Genomic DNA, 26412 nt, shown 5'->3' with positions numbered 1-26412 from the left:
TAAAATTTATGTCAATGATTTAATAAATAAAAAAAATTTCATGTATACCTGAATCTAACATTTCACGCAATATTGAATAAATCTATTTCATAATTTCAAATGCCATTCATTATGGGTAGATTGGACGATTTCTTGGGTTTATTTTGTAAACAAATTGTTTTATTCAATTCCTTTTCAAAACCACCCGAGGGAAATAAATCAATCGGATAATAGAATCCGTTTTTGGAAAACATGCTTCTTATTGTTGCCATTATAATTCTGAAAATAAAGGTTTTCATATTTGATAGATATTATTTATGCAATTTCATTATCATCATAACAAAAAACATGTTGTGTACATAAAATCATTAATTGTAAAAGTAAAATGATAAAATTGATGCAATTTTAGCTTGAAAGTAACAAAAAAAATGAACATAAATAAAATTGTAAATATCATGCAATTGTCGTTTAACTTAATAAAATATCTATATAAATGCAGAAATAAAGAATAGTAAGTCTTTAATATTTTAGATATATCAAATTCTCTAAGCCTAATATGACTAGTGGTTTGTATAACACTATAAGGTATCACAAATAAAGTCGAAAAATTATAAAATCAATATGTTGCTTGATAAGGTATATTAAAATCAACTATAATTGATGCTTTTGTGATATAATTTTCCAAGTATCTAATCACAGTCTAATTTCATAGTTTTTATGGTTTGGAATAATATGTATGAATTACAAATATGCAGATGATACAACAAAATTCAGACTGAATAATGACTTTGTTTATTAAGTTTGAACCACAGGATGGCAAATAAGAATCCTGGCGGACTATTGACATGATCTTGTGCAATGTAGGACTCCACTTCAGGTATGGTCATCTCTTTCACTCGTAAAAATTCACCCTGAAAAAAGAATAATAAAATATATGATCTTACGGAAAACTATCCTGCCTTATATCATTCCAAACGTAACAAAGTTCCCTTGTAAACTTCTACTATTTATTTTCGCAAAGGGGAGTAAAATTGTAGCCTAGTGCAAAGAAAAACAGAATAAAATATTTTATAAGTATTCTTTACCATAAAAAGATCAAAAGAATTCTTTAGGTAGGTAAACATGCTGTATTTTTTTATCAGCAAAAAATGATTTTCTTTACAAGAAAAAAATCTCCCTGAACACAAAAGACTCTTTAAAAATATTTAGGGCTTTATTAAATCTAAATTTGGTGAAATTGTTTACAAGTAACGATACCATCAGAGTGCATCACAAGTAGTAATTAATTTATGCTTTCTTTAACTAATGAAAAATTCCCTATTAAATCTAAACTACCTCATGTGCTAATCCTCCGCCATCGCCAACTTTCATAGAATCTTCAACCTCTGTGTAGAAGAGATTCTGTTGACCTCCAAAGGCACCGACTGACCCAATAAATGTTTTCATTTTCTCTAAAACAAACAAAAATTAAGTTAACTTTAACATATCCTAGTCTATAAATGAAACTGTTTGATAAGTAAGATAACTCAAGTAGCACAAACAAACAACATTTTGAGAATAAAATAAAATTTTGTCTTCAGGTATAATTTGGTCTCTATCAGTTAGTAAGTCAAATAGGCTTATAATCCTGTAGCAACGAACCGTTGGACGGTAGTCTTATCCTGGTTATAAAGTAGCTGCGCTACGTACAAGAATGCCTACCTAGTTTATTTGGTTCAACTTGATAGCCACATTCCTCAAATATTTCCTCACTAGCAGTCTGCTCTGGTGTCAGATTCTAAACAAGGACAATTATATTCCTTAGTAAGTATGAAAAACTAAAATAAATTAGAGGGTTTTCAATTTTAATTGTACAAATATTACCTAAACATTCTGTAATTTTATTTTCATAAAATTTTCATCAAAGAGGTTTAAAATGCCTTAATAATCATTGAATTTTGATAATTTAAAGGGGCCCCAATATTTTTTTAATTGAAGAAACACAATTTATGTTTCCTACATTTATGTTTTTATTCTACAAATAAAAAAAATGATAATGCCATACCTTATCTCTAATACCAGCACAAAGTTCTAATGTAATGCCTCTTTCTCCGTCCACATTTTCCCAGGACTCGCCAATGTCAATTTTTTTACCCGTATCTGTAGATTCTCTAAAATAATAGATCTTTAAAGGATAAATCAAGTTAGATGATGGATAAAATGATCATATATAAAGTAATACACACACACACAAAGAATTTCAAAAAACAAAATGTATATATCCCTATCTAGTGTAAAACGTTCCTATTTTTTAGGATTTGAATTCTCTATTTTCTCTGAAATTATGCTTGTAATATTCAAGATATATTTGAAAATGATTAGAAGAAACGTTTCTTCCTGGCATTGATTTTACATGTTCAGTCCCATAGGTAATAAATTACAGGTTTCATTTCATGATAAAAGGAAATGATTCTTTATAAAACAACGAACGAAAATTTTTCCCTCAAAGATAAAACCAGTTTATGAAGCAGATACGAGGCCGAACATAATAAACATTTAACAATAGTTATATTTATGAAAAAAACTATTATACCATTACCTGGAAGCAAAAACTGGAGGACGAAATTGTTCAACAAACACAAAAACATTTCTAAACAAAGAATAAAACTTAAGTCAGTGTTATTGATCAGCTAAAGCCTAATTTTATAATCTAAAAGACTAGAAAAAATAACTCAATCGGTTAAGTAGTTATTGAGATCTCAAGCTTCAGAAAAAGAACTTTATTTTACAATATAAAAGATGTGAATATTTACCTTGTAATATTAAAAATAAGTATTGCAACGGAGTCATGGCCCCTGACACAATCCCATATTTTCTCCCGACTTCCTTGCTTTAATCATTGTATAAATAGAATGTTATACAATTTACAGCGCAGTAACTACTCTAAAACTATCATATATCCATAATTCTGTTAGACCGTGAAGCTTTGCACAGATGAGTGAAATGTCATGTTTTATGATTGCTATTAAAATATGCAAAACATACCCATAATGCTGTTGAAAAGGTAAATTTTTTGGGATTTACTGAGAAAATCTGCGAAATTTTTTTTTCATGTTTCATTAATTCAATAAAAATTTCATTACAACAAATAATAAAAATGACCTTTAATTACAAAAGAACAGTTAGGAAAGATTTGAACGCCGTATTTATGTAAGGGGGGGGGGGGCACATCTGACACTTTTGCGTAAACAGGGATTATAGGCTTTGTCTTAAGAGTTATAGGATAGATTATTTGGGGAAAAAGTTTAGTTTTTGGGTGTATTTTCCTTATATTTAAAAAAAAATTTGATAGGTCTCCAGGTTCAGGTGCTGCAGGCTGGAAGGTCACTTCTGGACAGGTATAAATGAAAAAAAAAATTGTTTGAAGAGTTAGAGATCAACTTATTAAACCAAATATGCATCTTTTGGGATGTTATGAGCATATATGAAGAAAAAATAAAAATCAGCCTCCAGGTTCAGGTCCTGCAGGCCTCCAGGTGAATTCTGGACAGGTAAAAACTGAAAATTTTAAATTTTATAGTTAGAACAAAACTTATTTTACAAAAGTTGCTACTTTATGGATGGTATGAACTAATTTGAAGAAAAATTTGAAATCGGGCTCCAGGTACAGGTACTGCAGGCCTCCAGGTAAATTCTGGACAGGTAAAAACTGAAATTTTTTACTTTTGAAGTTAGAACAAAACTTATTTAACAAAAGTTGCTACTTTATGAATGGTATTAACATATTTGAAGAAAAATTTGAAATCGGGCTCCAGGATCAGGTACTGCAGGCTTCCAGGTAAATTCTGGACAGGTAAAAATTGAAAAATTCTAATTTTATAGTTAGAACAAAACTTATTTTACAAAAGTTGCTACTTTATGTATGATATGAACTAATTTGAAGAAAAATTTGAAATCGGGCTCCAGGTTCAGGTACTGCAGGCCTCCAGGTGGATCCTGGACAGGTAAAAACTAAAAATTTTAACTTTTTAAGTTAGAGCATAACTTCTTTAGCAAAAGTTGCTACTTTATGGATAGTATTAACATATTTGAAGAAAAATTTGATATCGGGCTCCAGGATCAGGTACTGCAGGCCTCCAGGTGGATCCTGGACAGGTGAAAACTAAAAATTTTAACTTTTTAAGTTAGAGCATAACTTATTTATCAAAAGTTGCTACTTTATGGATAGTATTAACTCATTTAAAGAAAAATCTGAAATCGAGCTCCAGCTTCAGGTACTGCAGGCCTCCAGGTGGATCCTGGATAGGTAAAAACTAAAAATTTTCACTTTTAAAGTTAGAGCATAACTTATTTAACAAAAGTTGCTACTTTTTGGATAGTATTGACCAATTTGAAGATAAATTTGAAATTGGGCTCCAGGATCAGGTACTGCAGGTCTCCAGGGGAATTCTGGACATGTAAAAATTAAAATATTTAACTAAAGAGTTAGAACAGGTACAGGTAAATTCTGGACAGGTAAAAATTGAAAAATTCTAATTTTATAGTTAGAACAAAACTTATTTTACAAAAGTTGCTACTTTATGTATGATATGAACTAATTTGAAGAAAAATTTGAAATCGGGCTCCAGGTTCAGGTACTGCAGGCCTCCAGGTGGATCCTGGACAGGTAAAAACTAAAAATTTTAACTTTTTAAGTTAGAGCATAACTTCTTTAGCAAAAGTTGCTACTTTATGGATAGTATTAACATATTTGAAGAAAAATTTGATATCGGGCTCCAGGATCAGGTACTGCAGGCCTCCAGGTGGATCCTGGACAGGTGAAAACTAAAAATTTTAACTTTTTAAGTTAGAGCATAACTTATTTATCAAAAGTTGCTACTTTATGGATAGTATTAACTCATTTAAAGAAAAATCTGAAATCGAGCTCCAGCTTCAGGTACTGCAGGCCTCCAGGTAAATTCTGGATAGGTAAAAACTAAAAATTTTCACTTTTAAAGTTAGAGCATAACTTATTTAACAAAAGTTGCTACTTTTTGGATAGTATTGACCAATTTGAAGAAAAATTTGAAATCGGGCTCCAGGTACAGGTACTGCAGGCCTCCAGGTAAATTCTGGACAGGTTAAAACTTAAATTTTTACTTTTGAAGTTAGAACAAAACTTGTTGAACAAAAGTTGCTACTTTTTGGATTGTATTAACCAATTTGAAGAAAAATTTGAAATCGGGGTCCAGGTACAGGTACTGCAGGCCTCCAGGTAAATTCTGGACAGGTAAAAACTGAAATTTTTTACTTTTGAAGTTAGAGCATAACTTATTTAACAAAAGTTGCTACTTTATGGATGGTATTAACATATTTGAAGAAAAATTTGAAATCGGGCTCCAGGATCAGGTACTGCAGGCTTCCAGGTAAATTCTGGACAGGTAAAAATTGAAAAATTCTAATTTTATAGTTAGAACAAAACTTATTTTACAAAAGTTGCTACTTTATGTATGATATGAACTAATTTGAAGAAAAATCTGAAATCGAGCTCCAGCTTCAGGTACTGCAGGCCTCCAGGTGGATCCTGGACAGGTGAAAACTAAAAATTTTAACTTTTTAAGTTAGAGCATAACTTATTTATCAAAAGTTGCTACTTTATGGATAGTATTAACTCATTTAAAGAAAAATCTGAAATCGAGCTCCAGCTTCAGGTACTGCAGGCCTCCAGGTAAATTCTGGACAGGTAAAAACTGAAATTTTTTACTTTTGAAGTTAGAGCATAACTTATTTAACAAAAGTTGCTACTTTTTGGATAGTATTGACCAATTTGAAGATAAATTTGAAATTGGGCTCCAGGATCAGGTACTGCAGGTCTCCAGGGGAATTCTGGACATGTAAAAATTAAAATATTTAACTAAAGAGTTAGAACTATATCTTTTTAACTAATACAAAGAAAAATTTGAAATCGGGCTCAAGGTTCAAGTTAAATCCAACCATTTTGTTACATTTTGAATTATATCTGCAAAAAAAATATTAAGCATTGACTGGAATATATATAAAAAAAACGTACTGTCAACAGGTCAGTCACTAAAGGAAGCCTGCAGGAAATACACTGCTCTAACTGCGGTAAAAATCCAACCAAAATCCAACACAATACCCTCAATTTGATACAAAAAAGTTATTGAAGCTGCAGGCTTCAAATTTGGGGTATTAAGCCTTATTGTGGCAGTCTTTCAGCAATTAGAGCGGCATATTTCCTGCAGGCTTTCTTCAACTATCAAGTATAAAAAAAGGGATATGAAAACTTTCTGACAAAATTAACTTAAAAGTAACAAACAAACCAAACAAATTTTGTTAAAATAGACAATTAGAACTAAGATACAAGTTAGACATCATCTATTCATTGTCAGATTGAATTGCCAATAAAACCACATGTTTCTGCACAAACTTCCTTTAGTGACTGACCTGTTGACATTACGTTTTTTTATATATATTCTAGTCAATGCTTAATATTTTTTTTTGCAGATATAATTCAAAATGTAACAAAATGGTTGGATTTAAATTGAACCTTGACCCCGATTTCAAATTTTTCTTTGTATTAGTTAAATAGATATAGTTCTAACTCTTTAGTTAAATATTTTAATTTTTACATGTCCAGAATTCCCCTGAAGACCTGCAGTACCTGATCCTGGAGCCCAATTTCAAATTTATCTTCAAATTGGTCAATACTATCCAAAAAGTAGCAACTTTTGTTAAATAAGTTATGCTCTAACTTTAAAAGTGAAAATTTTTAGTTTTTACCTATCTAGGATCCACCTGGAGGCCTGCAGTACCTGAAGCTGGAGCCCAAAATCAGATTTTTTTAAAAAAGAGTTAATAACTTAATACTATCCATAAAGTAGCAACTTTTGCTAAAGAAGTTATGCTCTAACTTAAAAAGTTAAAATTTTTAGTTTTTACCTGTCCAGGATCCACCTGGAGGCCTGCAGTACCTGAACCTGGAGCCCGATTTCAAATTTATCTTCAAATTAGTTCATATCATACATAAAGTAGCAACTTTTGTAAAATAAGTTTTGTTCTAACTATAAAATTAGAATTTTTCAATTTTTACCTGTCCAGAATTTACCTGGAAGCCTGCAGTACCTGATCCTGGAGCCCGATTTCAAATTTTTCTTCAAATATGTTAATACCATCCATAAAGTAGCAACTTTTGTTAAATAAGTTATGCTCTAACTTCAAAAGTAAAAAATTTCAGTTTTTACCTGTCCAGAATTTACCTGGAGGCCTGCAGTACCTGTACCTGGACCCCGATTTCAAATTTTTCTTCAAATTGGTTAATACAATCCAAAAAGTAGCAACTTTTGTTCAACAAGTTTTGTTCTAACTTCAAAAGTAAAAATTTAAGTTTTAACCTGTCCAGAATTTACCTGGAGGCCTGCAGTACCTGTACCTGGAGCCCGATTTCAAATTTTTCTTCAAATTGGTTAATACCATCCATAAAGAAGCAACTTTTGTTCAATAAGTTTTGTTCTAACTTCAATAGTAAAAAATTTCAGTTTTTACCTGTCCAGAATTTACCTGGAGGCCTGCAGTACCTGTACCTGGAGCCCGATTTCAAATTTTTCTTCAAATTGGTTAATACTATTCAAAAAGTAGCAACTTTTGTTAAATAAGTTATGCTCTAACTTTAAAAGTGAAAATTTTTAGTTTTTACCTGTCCAGGATCCACCTGGAGGCCTGCAGTACCTGTACCTGGAGTCCGATTTCAAATTTTTCTTCAAATTAGTTCATACCATCCATAAAGTAGCAACTTTTGTAAAATAAGTTTTGTTCTAACTATAAAATTTAAAATTTTCAGTTTTTACCTGTCCAGAATTCACCTGGAGGCCTGCAGGACCTGAACCTGGAGGCTTATTTTTATTTTTTCTGTATACATGCTCATAACATCCCAAAAGATGCATATTTGGTTTAATAAGTTGATCTCTAACTCTTCAAACAAAATTTTTTTTTCATTTATACCTGTCCAGAAGTGACCTTCCAGCCTGCAGCACCTGAACCTGGAGACCTATCAAAATTTTTTTTAAATATAAGGAAAATACACCCAAAAACTAAACTTTTTCCCCAAATAACCTATCCTATAACTCCTAAGACAAAGCCTATAATCCCTGTTTACGCAAAAGTGTCAGATGTGCCCCCCCCCTTATACAATGATGATTCGATGAAACCTTGTATAAAATTCTGTAGGGCTTCAGGAATTTTGAATTGGTCATTTCAACAATCTTAACATTTTTTATGTCGTTCATGGTTTCTGAAATAAATACTATGTGTGAAATTTTGTTCTTTTTTGTAGTTTGCTCAATCTCATACGAAATGTTCTTTTTTATTTAAGAAAAACCAAAAGAGGGCAAATAAAAATTCTCCGTCAGCATTTGTATGTTCTTCTGAGAGCAGTTTTTTGGCATCTTCTAAACTGAGGTCTATCACAGTAATATCTTCACCCTAAAATAAATTTATAAAAATAAAAGAACAATTCCAGTTTTGTTTGCCCTGAGGAGCAGAAGTCCCAGGATAACAAAACTGGTAGATATTTATTTTAAGATTTTTATTTTATTATTTGTAGAAAATTGTTTAGTGTGGCTTAAAATCAGTTTTAATACAGCGATATTAAAACTAGGCTGTAAATAAACCCAGAACCACTTCATTATGCAATCTACATTTTCCTGGATATTTTGTCTACGGTAGTCCATAAGTGTACAGCTTTACAGTACATTGTTTCTATTTGTTAAAGCAACACATATGATAAAAGAAAAAGATTCTGTTTAAAGTAAAATGCTTATATTTCAATCAAAATCTATATTTTTGTATTTTTTACCGAGCCACATCATTATGTAAATCAAAAGAAAATCAATGGGAAAACGTTTGTTTTGCCCTTTTCTCCACTTTTAAAAATTAATTCTGATAAAATAACATTTTTTTAAGGGATTTATGCATTCATTTTTTGAAAAACAGTTTAAGGTAGATTTTAATGATTTTTCTAAATAAGAAATAATTGAAAAAAAGAAATTCTATCCCTATCACTTTAGAGGACAGCTGCCGACCCCCAGTCTTATGGATGAAGCTAAATACATGTTAAAAATAAAAATTTGCCTGAGAATTATACAAAAATGATTTTTGATGTGTTAAAACAATCCATTTTAAAATCTTGATTTTGAGAATGATGGCCTTTAAGATGCTCTTACTGTTAAAACAGGGGTAAACCAGTATTAGAGGTACCTTTATTGCGAGACCTTTGTCTCTGTGTCTCTACGCGCAAGTCTAGGAATCGAACCGGTATCCACTCATTGTTCTAATATGAAATTATAAAATATAGATCAAAACCTCATTTGAAGGAATAACAAAAAACATAAAATTTAATCTGCAATAAATAAAATAGTAATTAAAACAGAATTATATTTTCTTTGATTGCATATTAATAAACACAACATAAGGATAGGTATCAAATAAAACTAGCATGTATTAAATCAATATTAACGAGACTACATAGTAAAATATATCAGTGGGCTGGTTGTGGGTCCAGTGGTGTTGTAGGATAGGTTCATCTAAACAGAGATCAGATTAACATCAATATGTTGACATTAATTATTACTACTCTTTGACCTCTTGGTCTTCTTGGCTTTCAGCTTCTTGATCTTGTCCTTGAGGTGGTACACCTCGTCCAGGAGCTCTTCATTTTCAGCCTTCTCGTCCTCGTACCAGCGCTTGTACCTGGCTGCTAAATCTTCTGTTCTACTTTCAGCAGACTTCCAGGAATCAAGGTCTTTGTTCAGCTTCGCAATGGTCAAATTATACTTTTCCTCCTTCTTTTTGTAGGCATCCTCGGTTTTCTTAAGATGAGCATCTCCTTGCTTGATGACAGCATCCTTCTCGGCTAGTTTGTCCTCTAGGATCCTTACTTTACCAGTCATCTCGCTCAGAAGGATGTTTTTATCCTTGTAGGCCTTGAGAACGCGATTTATCCTCGTTACCTGTTCACTTGGCAACAAGTCATTGGTCTCTAGCTCAGCTTCGGTGACACTTCTCCTGTTGTTGAGAAAAACTAGATCTTGAAGATCGTCAGATAAAGAGCTGCCGGCGCCGGAATCACTGGTGGATCTTCTTTGCCTCTTGTTGCCAGGGCCGCCTGCAGAGTTTTTCTTCAGCGATTTTTTGATGGGTTTCCTACCTCTGGATAAGGAGCGGGAGCTTTTTCTGCAGAATAAACCTCGTGAGATAAGATGGTTTCTCATTACCGGGGAATCCAAATATTCTTGGGTGAGACCGATTGAAGCTTGGGGTTAACAATGCTTGTCCTTGCTTGGATACTAGGACGTCCCGGTTGTTAAGACCGATCATCGTGTGTTTGACCAGTACATTGGCCAACTTCTTAAGCCCAAAATTGTTTAGGTTAGTACCTAAAGAGACACCCGTCACAAACTCGTCCCAGTAGCGTGCCTCAATCACCAGTACATCTAGACCAGACTGTTTCTTGAGCAATGGTTTATTAACCAGTAGGGGCTGAACGTTGAACTCAATGCAGAGCTTCCTAATGTCTCTGTTGATGGTGGCGTATTCTGGCCAGCTGCTTTGTAGATCCGGTATGAAGATCATATCGGCCACACTGTATCGATGTTTACTCGCTGGACTCTGCTAGTTCCATCATTCTTCTTATGCTATCTAGAACGTCAGTTTTATCACACTCGACTAGATAGTTTGTTAGAGCATCCTGGTATGCCATATTCGTGATGAACTGCTTCGTATCACGTTCCATGAGCCTCTTGACTTCTTCCTCAATGGCTTCCAAAGTGGGCTGTTGCATGAGGATCAGGTTGATCTCGTGTCCGTCGACGGTAAGGAAGGGCTTGGGAATGGGAATCCAAGAGATGATGGTGTACTCAATGGGCTTGTTGCTGGTCTGTACCTCCATATCAGCAGACATCTAAAATTATGAACATTTTTAGATGTGCTTAATTAGGACAGTAAACAAAAAAAACTGTCTTGTTTCTCTTGAATATTCCTTTTTGAAAAGGCGAGAAAAATTAAATTATACAAGAAAAAAATAAATTGATTTTTATTTTTTCTGTAGGTATAAAAAACAAATGCTTTCTATGTTGTATTAGTTGACAACATTTATAATTTATTTTCGATATTAATAGCCAATATTAACATCAACCTTTAAGTGATTGATTAAAACAACTTAAAAATAAAACATCCGTAATCTTTGAACAATTATGGCGAGAGTTAAAACTACTTATATGAAACATAAACGGGTAATTAAAATGGTTTATGAACTAACCAATTTAACATCAACCTTTAAGTGATTGATTGAAACAACTTAAAAATAAAACATCCGTAATCTTTGAACAATTATGGCGAGAGTTAAAACAACTTATATGAAACATAAACGGGTAATTAAAATGGTTTATGAACTAACCAATTTAATTAACTTAATTTGCATGAAAGCAAGATAAAAGATTATTACTGGGGGTAATAAAATTTTTATAGGTCGCTAAATTCTAAGAACAAAATAAAGCCTAAGCAATAAAACATAGAATCGTTTTATGAGCCACACAATTTTTATTAAAAATTTGATGAAAAATTGTACTTACATTGCTTAAAAATGGGCGAAGCTTTCACAAATTAATCCGGTGGCAGTAAACCAAGAAAACTTGAATGAATTTTGTTTGTAAAAATCATTAAAAAGAAAACTTCAGAAAAAATTTTCGGCCAATGCGGAGTGCGTAAATTCTTAAACGCGCTTGTGAGTAATAATGCCGCGTTTGGTTTCTTAATAAGATAATATGATAGCGATATACCCTGTTAGCATTTTTTATTTAGAAATGTCATGAATTGACTTTGTATCCTTTGTTTATGTAGGTTTGAAATGCTACTGTGAACTCGGGATAAAATGCTGTAGAGAAGAAAATGCTATAATAACAATAGGAATAGATTAAAAAGGTGTTTTCCTTTGAGGGGAAACAAAATTATGATAAGAATATCGGTTTTTATTTACAGAAAGAGTGCTTTCCTTTGTTGGGAAAGTTTTAGGAATAATTGTCCTTTCAGTTAGCAGCTTCAAGCTGCTCCTGGCTAAGTTTGCCAGTTTGTACTACCTGTCTTAGTTTTAAGGTATCAGTACCCTTTTTGGTAAGTGCATCACTGAGCTGATGCTCACCTTTAACCCAAACTAGACGGCTTAGGTCTCCATTGCTGAGAGATTCCTTGATCATTCCTATCTCTCTTCTTAGACGTTTTTCAGCAATATTGGTGGTGGAATGGACTGCGTCATACGTATCTTTATTGTCGATTATTGCTCTTAGGGGAAATTTGTACCTTTCTCCCAGCATACTTCTCAACAGCCATCTGGTGGCAATAGCTGCGTCTAATCCAATATAGAGGCTTAAAGCCTCTGCTCCAAGTGTTGATGTGACTATCCTGGTATTCTTGTTAGCCTTCCAGTCCAGGGGGAAGCATTTTCCTGAATTTGGTTCTACCATGAACAAAATGTAGGCTGCAGTGCTATCAAGAGTTTCGTTTAGGTTACCTAAAGAAGCGTCTGTGTAGAGATATAGCTCTGCTTTTTCCAGATTCATGGCTGGGATTCTCACATGTGCTGTATCTTTGAGTCTGAGCAGAACCTTCTTGGCGTATTTCAGATCAGAAATCTTTCCTTTCTTGAATTTGGTTGAAAGGAATATCATCTCATATGATAGGTCAGGACGGGTTGCCCTTACTGTCCAATTTGTGACTCCAACCATTTGTCTTAACAAGGTCAGTTCGTCTTCATTCAGGTCATTGTCAGCTTTGGATAGTTTTGATGCTTCTAAGCTGGGTATTGTTATGTTGTCAACATAATGTTTCTGGTCTAGGGTTATACCTTCTTCATCCTGGTTCAACTGGAACCCTGTATACATGAAACTTTTGCTCTCCTCTTTGCCAATCTTGAAACATGCTCTAAGCTGGGGTAAGATTTTCTTGCAGAAGAACTTGTTCCCTGAGTGAATGAAGTCGTCTACATGTAATCCCACAAATCCTTGTAGGACTCCATCCTTGACTAGGTAGTAAAAGCCGAAGTCATAGCTACATTGCTTGAAACCAAGCTGTTTAAGCTTTTTGTCAACCTTATTATTCCATTTTCGGCTGGCGTCTTTAAGACCGTAGAGGCATTTGTTTAATCTCCATAACTTTCCTTCCATGTAGGCCTCTTTGGGGGGTTGAACATATACTTCTCTGTCAAGATCTGAACCCTGGAGAAAAGCACTACGAATGTCGGTAGTGCCTATTGACCAACCATTGGCAGCTGCTACTCCTAATGCTAATCTTAAGGATGATTTGTGCATGGTAGGGGATTCAGTTGGAACATCAGTTGATTCCTGAAACCCTCTGGCAGTCAGTCTAGCCCTAACTTCCGTTCCTTTTTCGGTTAACACCCAAACAGTGGTGATTCTCTCTTGCCCGATATCGTCTACAATCTCATAGGTATTAAACTCTTTGAGTTTATCCAGCTCTTGCTGCTTTGCTGCCTTTGCTTCATGTGAATCTTGTTTCTCCTTAGGTACCATCACTGCCAGTACTTCATGTTGTACCCAGTTAACTGTCTGTGCTTCTTCATTTACTTTTCTGACTTCATATTTGCTCATATCATCATGAAACTTTGTACCATCATCAAGCTGAACATTGTACCAGTTCTCACTTGTCTTAGCAGTTGCTTTACCTGCTCTGCTGGTGACCATTCCTGGCCTCCATTCATTATTCATTCTGATCTGTATCCTTTCTGGAGGTTTGAATAATGGTTGTTTGCTTGCTTTCTTTTGAGTTTTGGATGGTCTTCCAGGTGCCCTTCTCTCATGTGTTTCAACATTTTCTTGTGCAACTTGAATTTCATCATTGTCATTAGCAGCTTCTTCGGTTACTTCATTTGAAGCTGTAACTTCATTGTGATTTGAAGCTGTTGATGTCTCAATTGGTGTTTCAGTGGTGGTGTTTTCGCTGGCTACACTTGTTTGGAAAGAAATGTCTTGAGCAGTTGTTGTCTCATGAGGAGTGTTGTCTTCTGACACTCTTTTGTTTTCTGAGGGATCTTTGTTTATTGGATTCCCTAGGTGATCTCTAGTTAGATCAGCTCCAGGTATTTCACCTGCTTCAATCTTGACTCTTAACTCCTCTTTCACTGGTAGTATTCTGTTGGCACTCACCCTCACACAATAGCCTCCATGCCTAATCATTATGACCTTGCTGTCTTGCCACATTACCTTTGCTGGTCCCATCCATCTTCCATCTTTATCTCTTCTATAATAGCACCAGTCTCCAGGTTGGTAAGCATATTCAGCTGTTCTCATTTTTGATCTTAAAGCTCTTTTCAGCTTTTCACTGTTTTGTGCTTTCATGAATGCACTTTTTGCAGATGTCATTGCTTTCATGTTATCTTCAAATGTTTTACAGTGAGATTTGATTTCCAGGGCAGTTGGAGGAGATTCAACAATGTCTGTGACATGTGGTTTTCTGCCAAAAACCAGTTCATAGGGAGTGTATCCATATACATTCGAAAGTGAATTTTTGGCTGAGCAGGACCAGGCTAAAGCAGTTTCAGAATCAAGTTCTGGGAAATCTTCTTCCACTGAATCATGAATATCATCAACTACGGCGTGGTGTCTCTCAGTGGTCCCATTCTGCCAGGGACTTGAGCTGCCAGTTGTGTGAATCTTGATGTCAAGCTGACTGCATACCTCCATTATGATATTGTTGCTGAATTCACCTCCGTTGTCGAATATCAGCTCCTTCATTTTGCCAAAGTATCTGATCCATATTCTCATAAGTCCTTTTACAACTTCTGATGGATCTTTTGACTTGAGATAGGTGCCTTGTGTGTAACGAGTGAAAGTATCAACAGCATAAAGAATAGGTCTACCCTTTCTTATCTTTAGGTCAAGACCAACAACTTCGTTGAAATCCTTGGATGGACATAAAGCTACAACTGGTCTGTCAGGGTTTCTTTTTCTGAGTAGACAACCCTGACATCCATCGACATCCATCAATGATTTTGTCAACCATTGGTCCAAAGGATTCTTTCCATTGCTCAGCTGATTTTAGAGTTTCAATAAAGACTCTTTTTGGGCGATGGCCCAGCTGGCGATGTACTTTGTCCAACATATGGAAGACTTTCTTTTCATTTGCTGTGATTAAGTTAGCTGCCATGATTTCTTGTATGAGCATGGTATCTTCTTGGTCATTGTCCCCAAGTAGACTGACAATAAAATGTCCAGCTGAAGTTGTACTAACCTTGAGCGGTTTTCCATTAGCAGTAGCAGTGTCATCTGTCATGTTAAGGGAGATACCTATTTGCTTCATATGTCCTTTTGAAAGGAGCAGTGGAATGTCGCTGGGAATGACGTCTATGATGATGTCATATAACTCTTGTCCTATGATAATTGGAACTTTATAAGCTTTGCCGGAAACTAAAGACTGATTGTTTCCAAATGTAAATTCAGTCCCTGTTGAAAAGGGTCCTTTAATTCTATCTTTTAGGTGCTTTGGAATTGCATTTAAATAGATTTGCATCCATTTTTCCCCTGCAACACTGCTGGTACAGCAGGTGTCGAGGGCAGCTGAGTTTAGGGACTCAGCCGTGAATCTGTTAAGTTCTTTCTTATCATTAGTTAGAAAGACTTTTTGGACGGAATTGTCCTCATCAGATTCTGGTTCTGTTACATAACCCCCTTCCCCTTTATTGTGTTCCCCAACAAAGGCTTGTTTTCTGTTAAACGTACCTTTAACGTACGGACATTCCCTGTATAAGTGTTTAAACGACCCACATTCTCTGCACTTGTAAATGCGCCCGTGGTAATCTTTAGGATTTACGTCCTTGTTTCTAGCTTGTAAATTGCTAGCAGGGTGGTTAGAATCGGTCGTCTTCATTTGCGCGGACGACGACTTTTTAAACTTGTTTTGTTTTGCTTTTTGAAATTGTTTCTTACGGGTTTGCCAAGTTACAAACGCTTCTTCATTTTCCGCAAAAAAAGTGTCCGATAATTCTACGTTTTGTACGTTCGATTTTTCGTTTTCCGCCGGGTCTGTAGCCCAACTATTGGTTAACATACCTATCAATTTTTCCTTGACTTTTTCATATAATTCATCGTCCGTCGCTGCATCTACTACACCTTTTAGGATTTCATGTTGCAAAGTTGTCAACCCTGCCCCCAATAATAATATGAAGGTTTTAATATTGGAATTGATGTAGACGTTTTTATTTTTGCATTTGGTAGTATAGAGGTCGAATTCTCTTATATAGTCCGCTATATTTTGATTAGCGGTACGACGAATATAATGCACTTTAGAATAGAGTTGCATTTGATATGATCTTAGCGTTTTACCTAGAATACCGTCTAGGAATTCAATGACCTTATCTATAGATTTAGGGTCAGTTGCAAGTTCTGCCGGACGTATCTTTAGAAGGATAGTTTCTTGCAAATTATTACCGAATGTTTTGTGCTTATTCGGAATGCCTGTTACGAGATAGGCGCCGTGTTTACTTTTCGGATGGTCGGTTGTGGCTTGCCACAATAGTACCATGTCTTTATAACATTCGTAGTTGTCATAATCGGCTAGCTTTGGAACGTCTAAGCCTACTTTTAGTTCAGCCATATTTGAGTTAGGCTGACTTACCCGAGCTGTTTGCTCTGATGGAACGCTTCTTGAAGCTGCCAGAGGTTCTTCGTTATCTGAGCTGCTGTTTGTCATCTGTCCATTTAAACATGATGATTCACTTACCTGACATTATTTTTTTTATTTTTTCTATTTATCCTTACACCTTTAAAATGGTGTCACCAATGAGGTATTTAATGATCCTAACCTAATTTTTGGAAATTAAGTTACACCTATTTTATTTTTTGAAACTAGAGTGGCTAAAGAAATACTACACCGCTTTATTGAGTGGCTCCTAATCTTTGTAAGATTACACCGCAGAAATGGCTTAAGTATTAAACACAATAAAAACTAAACCCGTTCTAAGCTAAATCCTATTTTGAGGGTAGGATATCACACCGCTTTAGAGACGCAGTTGTGTGCACCGTAATTATGTGTGTATCTTTTTACCATTTAAGCTAGGCTTACTTTAAAGCTATTTTCTTCTGTCTTTCTTTGAAAGAAGACACACCGCCTGAGTGGATAGTTCAACTTCTGACTTTTGCGTGACACTTGCCGTAGATCTTTGTTTCCCCTTTTTGAAATGGGGAACTACGCTCTGCTACCATTGTTAAAACAGGGGTAAACCAGTATTAGAGGTACCTTTATTGCGAGACCTTTGTCTCTGTGTCTCTACGCGCAAGTCTAGGAATCGAACCGGTATCCACTCATTGTTCTAATATGAAATTATAAAATATAGATCAAACCTCATTTAAAGGAATAACAAAAAACATAAAATTTAATCTGCAATAAATAAAATAGTAATTAAAACAGAATTATATTTTCTTTGATTGCATATTAATAAACACAACATAAGGATAGGTATCAAATAAAACTAGCATGTATTAAATCAATATTAACGAGACTACATAGTAAAATATATCAGTGGGCTGGTTGTGGGTCCAGTGGTGTTGTAGGATAGGTTCATCTAAACAGAGATCAGATTAACATCAATATGTTGACACTTACTGGTGGTGATGGTGAGCTAAATGTTATCAAAGTGCATGCCCATGAAGAAAACTTATATATTGAACTATGGTCCAATTTTTGTAGTCATAACAGCCACCATCCAAGCAATATTGAAAAAGAAAAAAATTGCAATTTTAATTACTAAAATTCATAAAGTAAATAATGTAGTTTTTAGATAATGGTTATATTTCATGTCGAGAGGCTCCACTGGAGGCTGCTATAACTACAAAAAATGGTACATAGGTTAATAGACAAGTTGTTGTAGTGGTCATGTACTTAGATAATATTTAGCTCACCTTCACCACCAGTAAGAGCATCTTACAGGCCATCATCCTCAAAATCAAGATTTTAAATGGATTTTTTTAACACATCAAAAAACATTTTTGTATATTTTTTAGGGTAGGGTAACGTGGGGTAATTCCGGTCAATTTTTTTCTTCAACTTAAAAAAAAACATACTTCCCAAAAACTTTTTCCGGTTTTTAAGAGTGCAAATGAACGATATGGCAATAACGAAGAAGCCTGTCTTGGTCCCATTAAGATCTCGCAACTAGAAGTCGGTCAAAAATCGGTTTAAAGGGCGGCGGTTGGCCTATACCGGAATAACCCCACCGGTGGGGCTATTCCGGTCAGTTGACTTTGGGGGGGTGGAACACCCCCTTAAAATATTTTTTTTTTAAATATTAAACTATGAGTAGAAAGCTGAGGTCATTAGCTTTCTAACAGTACTAGTCGCATGCAGATCAGACAATTTTTTGACAACATTTTCCCCATTTTAAAAAAGTCGGTAAAATCGCAAAAAAAAACATCAATTTTTTTCATGCAAACTTTTAAAAAAAAATCATACTTTTTATTATATGATTAGGTTTTTTTAAGCTTTATACATAAATTAGAGGCAATTTCTGATTCGCAGGTCTTGGAATTTCTTGAAAAAAGTGATTTTTTCCCAAAAAATTTTTAATTTTAAAAATCCTGCCAGTTTTGACAGCAGTTTTTGATACATTTTTTCTTGTCTCAAATTGGCTAGGATTGACCTACAAGGGTGGTTAAGGTGTCTAAAGATGCAGAATTACATGCCTGACAATTAACTCCAAATGATATGGGGTCTAACTCTAATATTTCAACACATTTTATGCAACAGGAATTTTGAAATTACAAAATCTTGAATATGTACTCTAAATCTTGGAGATAGAACCCATATCCTGGGGAGTTTTTGTTAGGACATGCAAAGAGCTTTCTATAGACACCTTAAACACCTTTCTAGCTTAATCCTAGCCGATTTGACATAAAAAATCCAAACCGCGCAAAAATCGTGAACACCCTCTTATACGAAAAAGATGCAAGGGTTTCATATGGAATTTTAAATCTTCTAGAGGTCTTTCTAATAGACATACCCCTTCTTACATGAGCCAATGCAGCTGGTACATCTTCAGGCAAATATTTAAGGCGTTCCTTTGGGTGATATACTCTTCCCATTACTATAAAAATGTGTCTGAAAAATTTTTAATGTCTTTACAAATTGAAAAGCTTAGGCAACAAAACATGACATAATACAAGCAGTTAAATGACTAGTAATGTACATCACACAACAGGCAAGGCAATGATTAAAGCTTAGGTCATGCATTTGGGTTGTTCATGCTTCCAGATCACCTAAAAAAAAATTAGGGTATTATACATTTATAAATATAGTAATAAAAAAAAAGTAAAAAAAGTGACCGGAATTGACCATATTTTTGAGACGAAAAAAAAATTATGAAAAAATCAAGTTAGAACAACGCCTCCAATTGCAAACGATAAATGAATGCCATATCTTTCATTTTACAAAAACCCGCGGGTCAATAGGACTTACCATTTTTTCACAATTTTAGGTTGAACATGGCCTATTTTGAAAATTTTTTTTTGCAAATTTTTTGCAACTTTTTGAGGGCAAAAAAATCATAGAAGGAGTGATCTGACAAAAATTTGCTGAAGTAAGAAATGAAAGTATAGGCAATAAACTACAACTTTGCTTTTCTGAAGATCTCTCGCAAACGTTTAGAACACCGTTAAAAAACGGTTTTAAAAAAGTTGGTCGAGTGACCGGAATTAGACCCCCCTACCGCATTTACCCCACGTTACCCTAATTTTTATCTTTAACATGTATTTAGCTTCATCCATACAATTATTTCTTATTTAGAAAAATCATTAAAATCTACCTTAAACTGTTTTTCATTTTAATTAATGCATAAATTCCTTAAAAAATTGTTATTTTATCAGAATTAATTTTTAAAAGTGGAGAAAAGTGCAAAACAAACGTTTTCCCATTGATTTTCTTTTGATTTGCATAATGAAGTGGATCGGTAAAAAATACAAAAATATAGATTTTGATTGAAATATAAGCATTTTACTTTAAAAAGAATCTTTTTCTTTTATCATATGTGTTGCTTTAACAAATAGAAACAATGTACTGTAAAGATGTACACTTATGGACTACCGTAGACAAAATATCCAGGAAAATGTAGATTGCATAATGAAGTGGTTCTGGGTTTATTACAATGTATTTATAAAGTATTTTAGATGAGAAAGAAAACCTAACCTCAGATTGAAGACCTCCTCCAGACCCTAGCTTCATAGAATCATCTACTTCAACATAAAATATTGTATTCAAATCACCTAAAACAAACAAACATTTACCTACCTATCCCTTTTGTCCAGAAATAAAACATAAAAATACTGTTTATAACAATTTTAATAAATAATCAAATCAAAATCAAAATGATAGTTGTTTAAACTTAATATAACATAAAAAATGCCAATTATATCACACATTATCTGGATTAAAAAGAGGTCACAGAATATATTCTAAAATGAAAATTCATCTTTGGTGGCTAAGAACTATTGAGAAAAATAAATAGCTGTAGATTACTTTATCATCATTGCCAATTACAATCTAAATTAAAAAGAAACAAAAATTATGAAATATAAGTAAGCTATGAATTATTGAATAAAATCAACTAACCTAAAATATCTGCATTACTGATGCATGTTGTAATTTTATGCAAACTGGAAGGATCTATTTTGTAACCACATTCCTCAAATACTTCAGCAGTTGCTATTTCTCTGGCACTTGAATCCTATTTGGAAAAAAAAACATTTAATTAGAAATGAAAACATCAAAACCAAAATTAAAAATAGCTAGGTTAATTCTTTGGAAATTACAATTTTTACCTACCTATTTAAAAAATGTAAGTTATACTAGAATGTAAATTAGTTCATTTCAAATTGATAGAATTTCCTATAATTCACCAAGGTGAAACTTTTACAGTTGAAAAATGTACAAAACTTGAAAACTTACCCTATCGATAAGACCAGCACAAAGCTCATATGTAAATCCTAATCTTGTTTGATTTGCTGTAAGCTGTTCATGTGGTCGTAACTCATTTCCAGTTAAAGCTGATAGTCTTCACTTACATAAAAAAAAAATATTAATGCTTTAAAATGGAAACCTAATCTTACAGCTACGGAAAAAGAAATAAAAATAAGTAGTAACTTGTGTATAAAAATAGGGGATATCTTAATGACTACATCTCGTTCAAAAATAATAAAAAACTATGATTAACCCCTCTTAACATAAAGACCAGTAGTTTATGTGTACGAATGGTAGGTGTTGCGCAATTACATTTAATAAAACAATATAGCGAGAAATCAATACCTGGCAGCAAACACTGGAGGTCGAAACTGTTGGACGATCACAAAAACTTTTCTGTTCAAAAAAAGGTTTGAAAATAAAAGAAAATAATCTCCCATCATATTTTGCGATGGCAGAGTCTTTTTTTTTACAAATTAAGATATATATAAGCCTCCCAATTCTGCGTTTAAAATTCACAAATTTGATGTTCAACACTTTAAACCTTTCCTTGTTGTATTAAATATTAAGATGGAAACAGAATTGTCAGACTTAACAAACTCAGCTTCTTTCCTTTTTCCATTTTGCTATAAAAAAAATAGTTAATACGTATACCTACTAATGTAAAATCTATGAACTTGGTAGCATTACAAATTAAACTATGATATTTCTTTTTTTTAAAACAAGATTAGTTATCATAAAAGCTTACCTCATAGCTCAAAATATATGGTTTAATGAATCTTGACTGTCCCATCTCATCTATTCTAATATCTGTTATGTCAGCCATTTTAATATCTTATCAAAGGTTCTATTCTGTAAATGCCATCAAAATATGATGATAATGAAATTTATGAATCGTGGTAATACAAATAATATTAAATTATTATGACAATTAATAACAAAAATAAGTTAATTTTTACATAACAAACAGTTAACATTTAGTCAAATAAAATAACTAAACAGGGTGTGCAAATACTATAAATATTTCATGTCTTATGTGTACAATCTTTTTCTAAGGTCAATAGATCGGATACATAATTAAAAGAAATAACGTAAAATAATGACATTATTTTTAAAAAATTCATCTTGTATAAAATCAGAAATAAGATGTATAACATAAAGATCTTTCAAAGATTTTTCTTCAATTAAACAATTTACAATTCTCAATGTATTATCTGTCTTTAGGTACATTACATTATATGAGTAATTTTTAAATGAGAATGTTTATGTATAATGTATTGTGTAAATGTATTTTTAGTAAATATAGTATGATTGTAAAGCCTGCTCTGAAGACAGGGAGGGGAGTTGATTTTTATCTAAAAAACAAAATCGGCAAAAAAAATTTTCCTAATTAAATAGGTAGGTATGGAATTATAATGAAACGGTGCAAAGACACAGATCCTATTGCAGGAAAACGCTAAAGTTAAAGCTACAATGTTCAAAACCTGTAAGTAAATCTTTCTATAACTTTGTTATATTCATTTTTTTAAATTTGCAATTCTGTCTCCATCACCCCTCCTCTTTCTTCAATTGAGCCCTATTGAATTAAATACAACGACGTCTTAGTTTAAAAAATACACTATTTTAGCAATAAATACTGTTTTTATAACTTACTTTAGCTTTAAAGTGCCCAAATGTATTGTTTGCTTAAAAATAAATCATTTAATGAAAAAAAACTGATGAATTTACTGTGATTCAGCGTCTTGCGTGGGTTCAATCTTTATGGGATTTTCAGTTATATCAATATCTGGAAGAATAGAATCCTCTGACTGATCAATGGAAGGGTCGTCATTCATTTCAGCCTCCTCTTGGTGACTACTAGTTTCTGCCAATTTGGTAATATTCATTTGAAATTGTTTACTATCCTTGACATCTTCAACTTGATCTTGTTGATCATAATTATCCTGATCTACCCCGCTATTGCTATCATCAACGGGGCCACTGCCCCCATTATGATCAAGACTAACACTTAGACAATCCATGGGGTCAATTCCTATTCCCTCTTCACAATCGTTGCTGGAGTCATAGGAAACATTGGATAAATGATAAGGTGTAGTGTTGTGAAGAGAGGAAGATTCGTCTGACAAATCCATGCCAAGCTCCTGCGGGGGAGTATACAGATCTGGCAGGACAGCTGCCACGTTGGCGTCAGCATGCTGCTGAGCAGCGGCTGCCATATTAGCTGCCTGAAACATGCCTGCCATTCCACCCCACAAAAATCCTCCATTTAGACGGGGCGGGTGATGGTTCATGAGTCTTGCACCCCGGCTAATGTTAGGACCGACCATTCTTTTCAAAGGAGGCGGGGCACCGTAAGCCAACCTGCTTGCGGCGGCGGCTTGACCGGCAGCAATAGCAGCAGCAGCTCCACCGCCTTTTGACCGCCGTTTCATAGTTGTATGATTCATTAGATGCTGTTCTTTGTATACAGTAAAAGACATGCTATGAACCGAAGTCAAATGATAGCACAATTGTTTACTTTCAAACTTCAATGTTTTGCCGCACACTTTGCATTTGTGATAGCGCAGCTTCGTGAAGGTAATCTCTTTGCCAAACTCTTCCTTGTACCTGACAAGATTGGACTGATGCTGGTTGATCAAGTGGTTGGATAAACTTTTAGGTTTAAGCTCTGCACCACACAGCCTAGATGAATAGTAATAATTAATAAAGAAAATAAAGTCCAGCTATAAAGCAAAAAATATTATCAAGTTAATTACCTACCTTCCTTATCAAGAAAAATATATCAAATAAAATCTTTACAAGAAATATGACCAGGTACTTTTCATAAAACTAAAAATAAAGCTAAACAAGAAAATAGATTATATACCATTGTACTTTTTTTTTATAATATCAATTGATTATTTTTGTGTGTCAATAAAATCGAGTGTTCTATAACTTTCTTTCTTGTCTAGTAGTTACGTTGTTTCAAAAAGTTGAATTATTGATTGAAAATCTACTGTCATTTAAAAAAAATATTTTTGCATGTTATTGTTAATCTACTAATGGCTACCTACTTAAAAGAATTTACCTGCACATTGTGAGACACATATCATCTGGGTTGTCAGTAAAAATTTTGGGCTCATTCGCATAACTCTGGACATCTGCACCACCCCTACCTCTGCCCCGACCCCTGCCAGGAAAAACTGGAACACCACCGACCCCTGACGGACCTGCTATCGCATCTTCACTACCATTCTCATTTGTTCTAACTTTTGTTATTGTTAAAGAGCTGCTAACCTTTAACAAAAGAAAACTATTGGAAACAAAATATACCTATTTTAGATTTTCTATAATCATGTGAAAAAATGAAATGGCTTAATCAAAACTTTAAATAAGAAAGTAAAAAATGTCTATGTATAATATTACTAAAAGCAACATTTTTTTGGCAGAGAGCTAAATTGTCACAAAAAGATGAAATGCTATTAAGTTATATATAGTTTTCTGCACCTTAAATTTTCCAAGATTTTTAACTTTCTTTGTCGGAGATGCAGGGGTTGTAGCAATAGGGTCGACTTCAAGTGGTTCATCTTCCTGTCCACTTTGGGCAGGTTTCTTTGACAAATAATGTTTCATATAAGCTCCCAGTTTAGCTTTATGGGTAACAGCTAAATGTTTCTGTAATGTAGGTCTGTCAAATCGTAATATTTTCTGGCAAATATTACATTTGTGGTACATTACTGTTGTCAACTGTAATTCATTGCCAAACATTTCTTTATATTGTGGAAATCCAAAGTTGTGATGATTTTTTACATGTTCTGGCAAAAAGCTAAAACTTTGCATGCAAATTTTACACTGGAACTTGCACATTTCCGACACACAATTAGAGAAACTGGTGGGAGCGGCTGCCTGGGCCGCCGTTGCAGAATTATCCTGTTCTGCGGGTTTAGGTTTCTTTTTCTGTTCAAGATATTTTAAGCTGTACCGGACTGTATCCATGTTATGGGATCGCCGCAAGTGATTTCTAAAGTTCCAGAATTCATAGACTATAAGTTTATTACACATTTTGCATCTGTGGTAGGTTAACCGTGAAAAGTGCATGGTTTCACCATGTAAGCGTTTATACTGTTCAAAGTCTAATTTATGTGCCGTCCTAACATGACCCCTTATTTCTCTTCTATTCTTTTTACATATAAAACACTGTATAAGACACATTAAATCAACACTATCTGTTATGATCTTTTCTTTTTGGTTTGAATTCACTTTTACATATATTGGTACAGGTTGTGGCTTTTTCTTTTTTACACTGTCAGTCTTTTCTAGAAGAACAACAATGTCATCGTCATCGTTTTGACTTGTAGAAGGGTTAGTTTCATCAGTTTCCTCTGTAAGATCGACGATGGCACCAGCAACCAAAGGATCGTCAATAGTTTCTTCTTCCTCATTCGACTTATTTTCTTTGTCATTATTCTTGTCATCTGGTTTCTTTTCATTGCCACTTGCAGTTCCATTTTCTGGCAAAGTTGAAGATATTTCCTCAACATCATCTTGAACACTATCTGCGTCATCGTTATCAATATCTACAACATGACTTTCATCTCCTCCTGTAGCCACGTCATCACTAGCTAGAGGATCTTTGTCAATGTTTGAAGTACATATGATTTCGCCTACAGTTGTTATTTCATCGTCGATTGGGTCATTTGATGACTCTACACTGACTTTATCTCTTTTATCGTCCGTCTTTTTGGAACTTGAAGGCTTATCTGCATCAATTTTCTTATTTTCATTGCACGGGACTGATGAATCCTTGTTCACATTGCTCTCAGTGGTAACAGGATCAGTTGCAGTGTCCTGTTCACTTTCGTCTACTTGATCCGATTCTGCATCATTGCCCTGGTCATTTGAAACATCCTCGCCATCATAAATCTTATCATTTGACTCAATACATTCCTCTACAATTTCTTCTGCGTTTTGAGAGGTCAGGTTTGATTCGTCTCCATCAATATTAAAGCTTTCATCCATATCATACTCCTCCTGTTCTGGTTGAACATCTTGTCCGTCACTTTCATCAGCTTCGCTTTCAACAAGATGCGATTCTTCACCATAATCTTCATCAATATCAACATCAGTTTGTAGGGTACTGTCATCTATCGGGTTTTCATCAGCTTGCACAGGACTATACACATTAGAATCATTATTCACTTCCTCTACCTCATGTCCGCTCTGATCATTTGTGAATGAATCTCTCGTTTCATCGGCACTGTTATTAGCATTATCACTTGCTTCAAAGTTATCATTTACTAGGTCTTTGTTGTCACTAGATGATAAATCATTTTGAATGTTGTCCTGTTCTTCATCCTGATTTTCAGCTTGATTGAGATTGTTGTCAGACATATTTTTTTATAACTTTCTACCCATTCTCAGATATACAATTAACTTCTGAAAAGACAATATTTTGAACTTTAATAT

General features: G+C 34.0%; 5 protein-coding genes across 11 annotated transcripts in view; all 5 read right to left on the bottom strand.

Annotated features, from left to right (window-relative positions):
* Window positions 1-260, bottom strand: part of LOC145313550 (phytanoyl-CoA dioxygenase domain-containing protein 1-like) — a 2908-nt gene extending 2648 nt beyond the window's left edge. For all 6 annotated transcript variants that reach the window (XM_080152998.1, XM_080153003.1, XM_080153002.1 and 3 more), the window contains exon 1: window positions 49-260. The gene's annotated coding sequence lies outside the window, so the exon portion shown is untranslated. The remainder of the gene's footprint in view (window positions 1-48) is intronic.
* Window positions 257-8286, bottom strand: LOC145313551 (uridine diphosphate glucose pyrophosphatase NUDT14-like). The gene is made up of 7 exons (XM_080153005.1): window positions 8163-8286; window positions 2772-2848; window positions 2558-2608; window positions 2024-2129; window positions 1681-1756; window positions 1315-1430; window positions 257-890 (listed from the first exon to the last, which is right to left on the bottom strand). Exons 1-7 carry the CDS (start codon window positions 8238-8240, stop codon window positions 750-752), a joined length of 645 nt encoding a protein of 214 aa, XP_080009131.1. The 5' UTR covers window positions 8241-8286; the 3' UTR covers window positions 257-749.
* On the bottom strand, window positions 8243-21833 carry LOC145313552 (uridine diphosphate glucose pyrophosphatase NUDT14-like). 2 transcript variants are annotated; one of them, XM_080153006.1, is made up of 7 exons: window positions 21716-21833; window positions 21512-21593; window positions 21313-21358; window positions 20956-21061; window positions 20620-20734; window positions 20197-20273; window positions 8243-8436 (listed from the first exon to the last, which is right to left on the bottom strand). In XM_080153006.1, the coding sequence occupies exons 1-7, from the start codon at window positions 21791-21793 to the stop codon at window positions 8299-8301; spliced, it is 642 nt and encodes a 213-aa protein (XP_080009132.1). In that variant the 5' UTR covers window positions 21794-21833; the 3' UTR covers window positions 8243-8298. The 2 variants fall into 2 exon arrangements, with proteins under 2 accessions (XP_080009132.1, XP_080009133.1); XM_080153007.1 differs by lacking the exon at window positions 21512-21593 and having other exon boundaries at window positions 21313-21363; window positions 21716-21828.
* LOC145313553 (uncharacterized) lies at window positions 10607-11721 on the bottom strand. The gene is made up of 2 exons (XM_080153008.1): window positions 11583-11721; window positions 10607-10912 (listed from the first exon to the last, which is right to left on the bottom strand). Exon 2 carries the CDS (start codon window positions 10910-10912, stop codon window positions 10607-10609), a length of 306 nt encoding a protein of 101 aa, XP_080009134.1. The 5' UTR covers window positions 11583-11721.
* LOC145313548 (uncharacterized) lies at window positions 21818-26412 on the bottom strand. Its single transcript, XM_080152996.1, has 3 exons — window positions 24454-26412; window positions 24035-24243; window positions 21818-23649 (listed from the first exon to the last, which is right to left on the bottom strand). Exons 1-3 carry the CDS (start codon window positions 26335-26337, stop codon window positions 22692-22694), a joined length of 3051 nt encoding a protein of 1016 aa, XP_080009122.1. The 5' UTR covers window positions 26338-26412; the 3' UTR covers window positions 21818-22691.

The sequence above is a fragment of the Acartia tonsa genome, chromosome 3, assembly GCF_053477335.1.
Source record: "Acartia tonsa isolate MP-2025a chromosome 3, ASM5347733v1, whole genome shotgun sequence".
Taxonomy (NCBI): domain Eukaryota; kingdom Metazoa; phylum Arthropoda; class Copepoda; order Calanoida; family Acartiidae; genus Acartia; species Acartia tonsa.
The sequence above is the reverse complement of the archived record's forward strand: the minus strand, read 5'-3'. Positions and strand labels throughout refer to the sequence as shown.

Excerpts from the sequence above, each read along its gene's own strand:
- LOC145313553 (XM_080153008.1), bottom strand. The coding sequence starts at position 10,912 with ATGTCTGCTGATATGGAGGTACAGACCAGCAACAAGCCCATTGAGTAC.
- LOC145313551 (XM_080153005.1), bottom strand. The coding sequence starts at position 8,240 with ATGAACGACATAAAAAATGTTAAGATTGTTGAAATGACCAATTCAAAA. Across the intron at positions 2,849-8,162 it reads CCTACAGAATTTTATACAAG|CAAGGAAGTCGGGAGAAAAT; the intron begins GTTTCATCGAAT and ends CAATGATTAAAG. Across the intron at positions 2,609-2,771 it reads CTTATTTTTAATATTACAAG|AAATGTTTTTGTGTTTGTTG; the intron begins GTAAATATTCAC and ends TTCTTTGTTTAG.
- LOC145313548 (XM_080152996.1), bottom strand. The coding sequence starts at position 26,337 with ATGTCTGACAACAATCTCAATCAAGCTGAAAATCAGGATGAAGAACAG. Across the intron at positions 24,244-24,453 it reads AAAATCTTGGAAAATTTAAG|GTTAGCAGCTCTTTAACAAT; the intron begins GTGCAGAAAACT and ends CTTTTGTTAAAG. Across the intron at positions 23,650-24,034 it reads ATGTGTCTCACAATGTGCAG|GCTGTGTGGTGCAGAGCTTA; the intron begins GTAAATTCTTTT and ends CTATTCATCTAG.
- LOC145313552 (XM_080153006.1), bottom strand. The coding sequence starts at position 21,793 with ATGGCTGACATAACAGATATTAGAATAGATGAGATGGGACAGTCAAGA. Across the intron at positions 21,594-21,715 it reads CATATATTTTGAGCTATGAG|CAAAATGGAAAAAGGAAAGA; the intron begins GTAAGCTTTTAT and ends TTTTTTTTATAG. Across the intron at positions 21,062-21,312 it reads CCTCCAGTGTTTGCTGCCAG|ACTATCAGCTTTAACTGGAA; the intron begins GTATTGATTTCT and ends ATGTAAGTGAAG.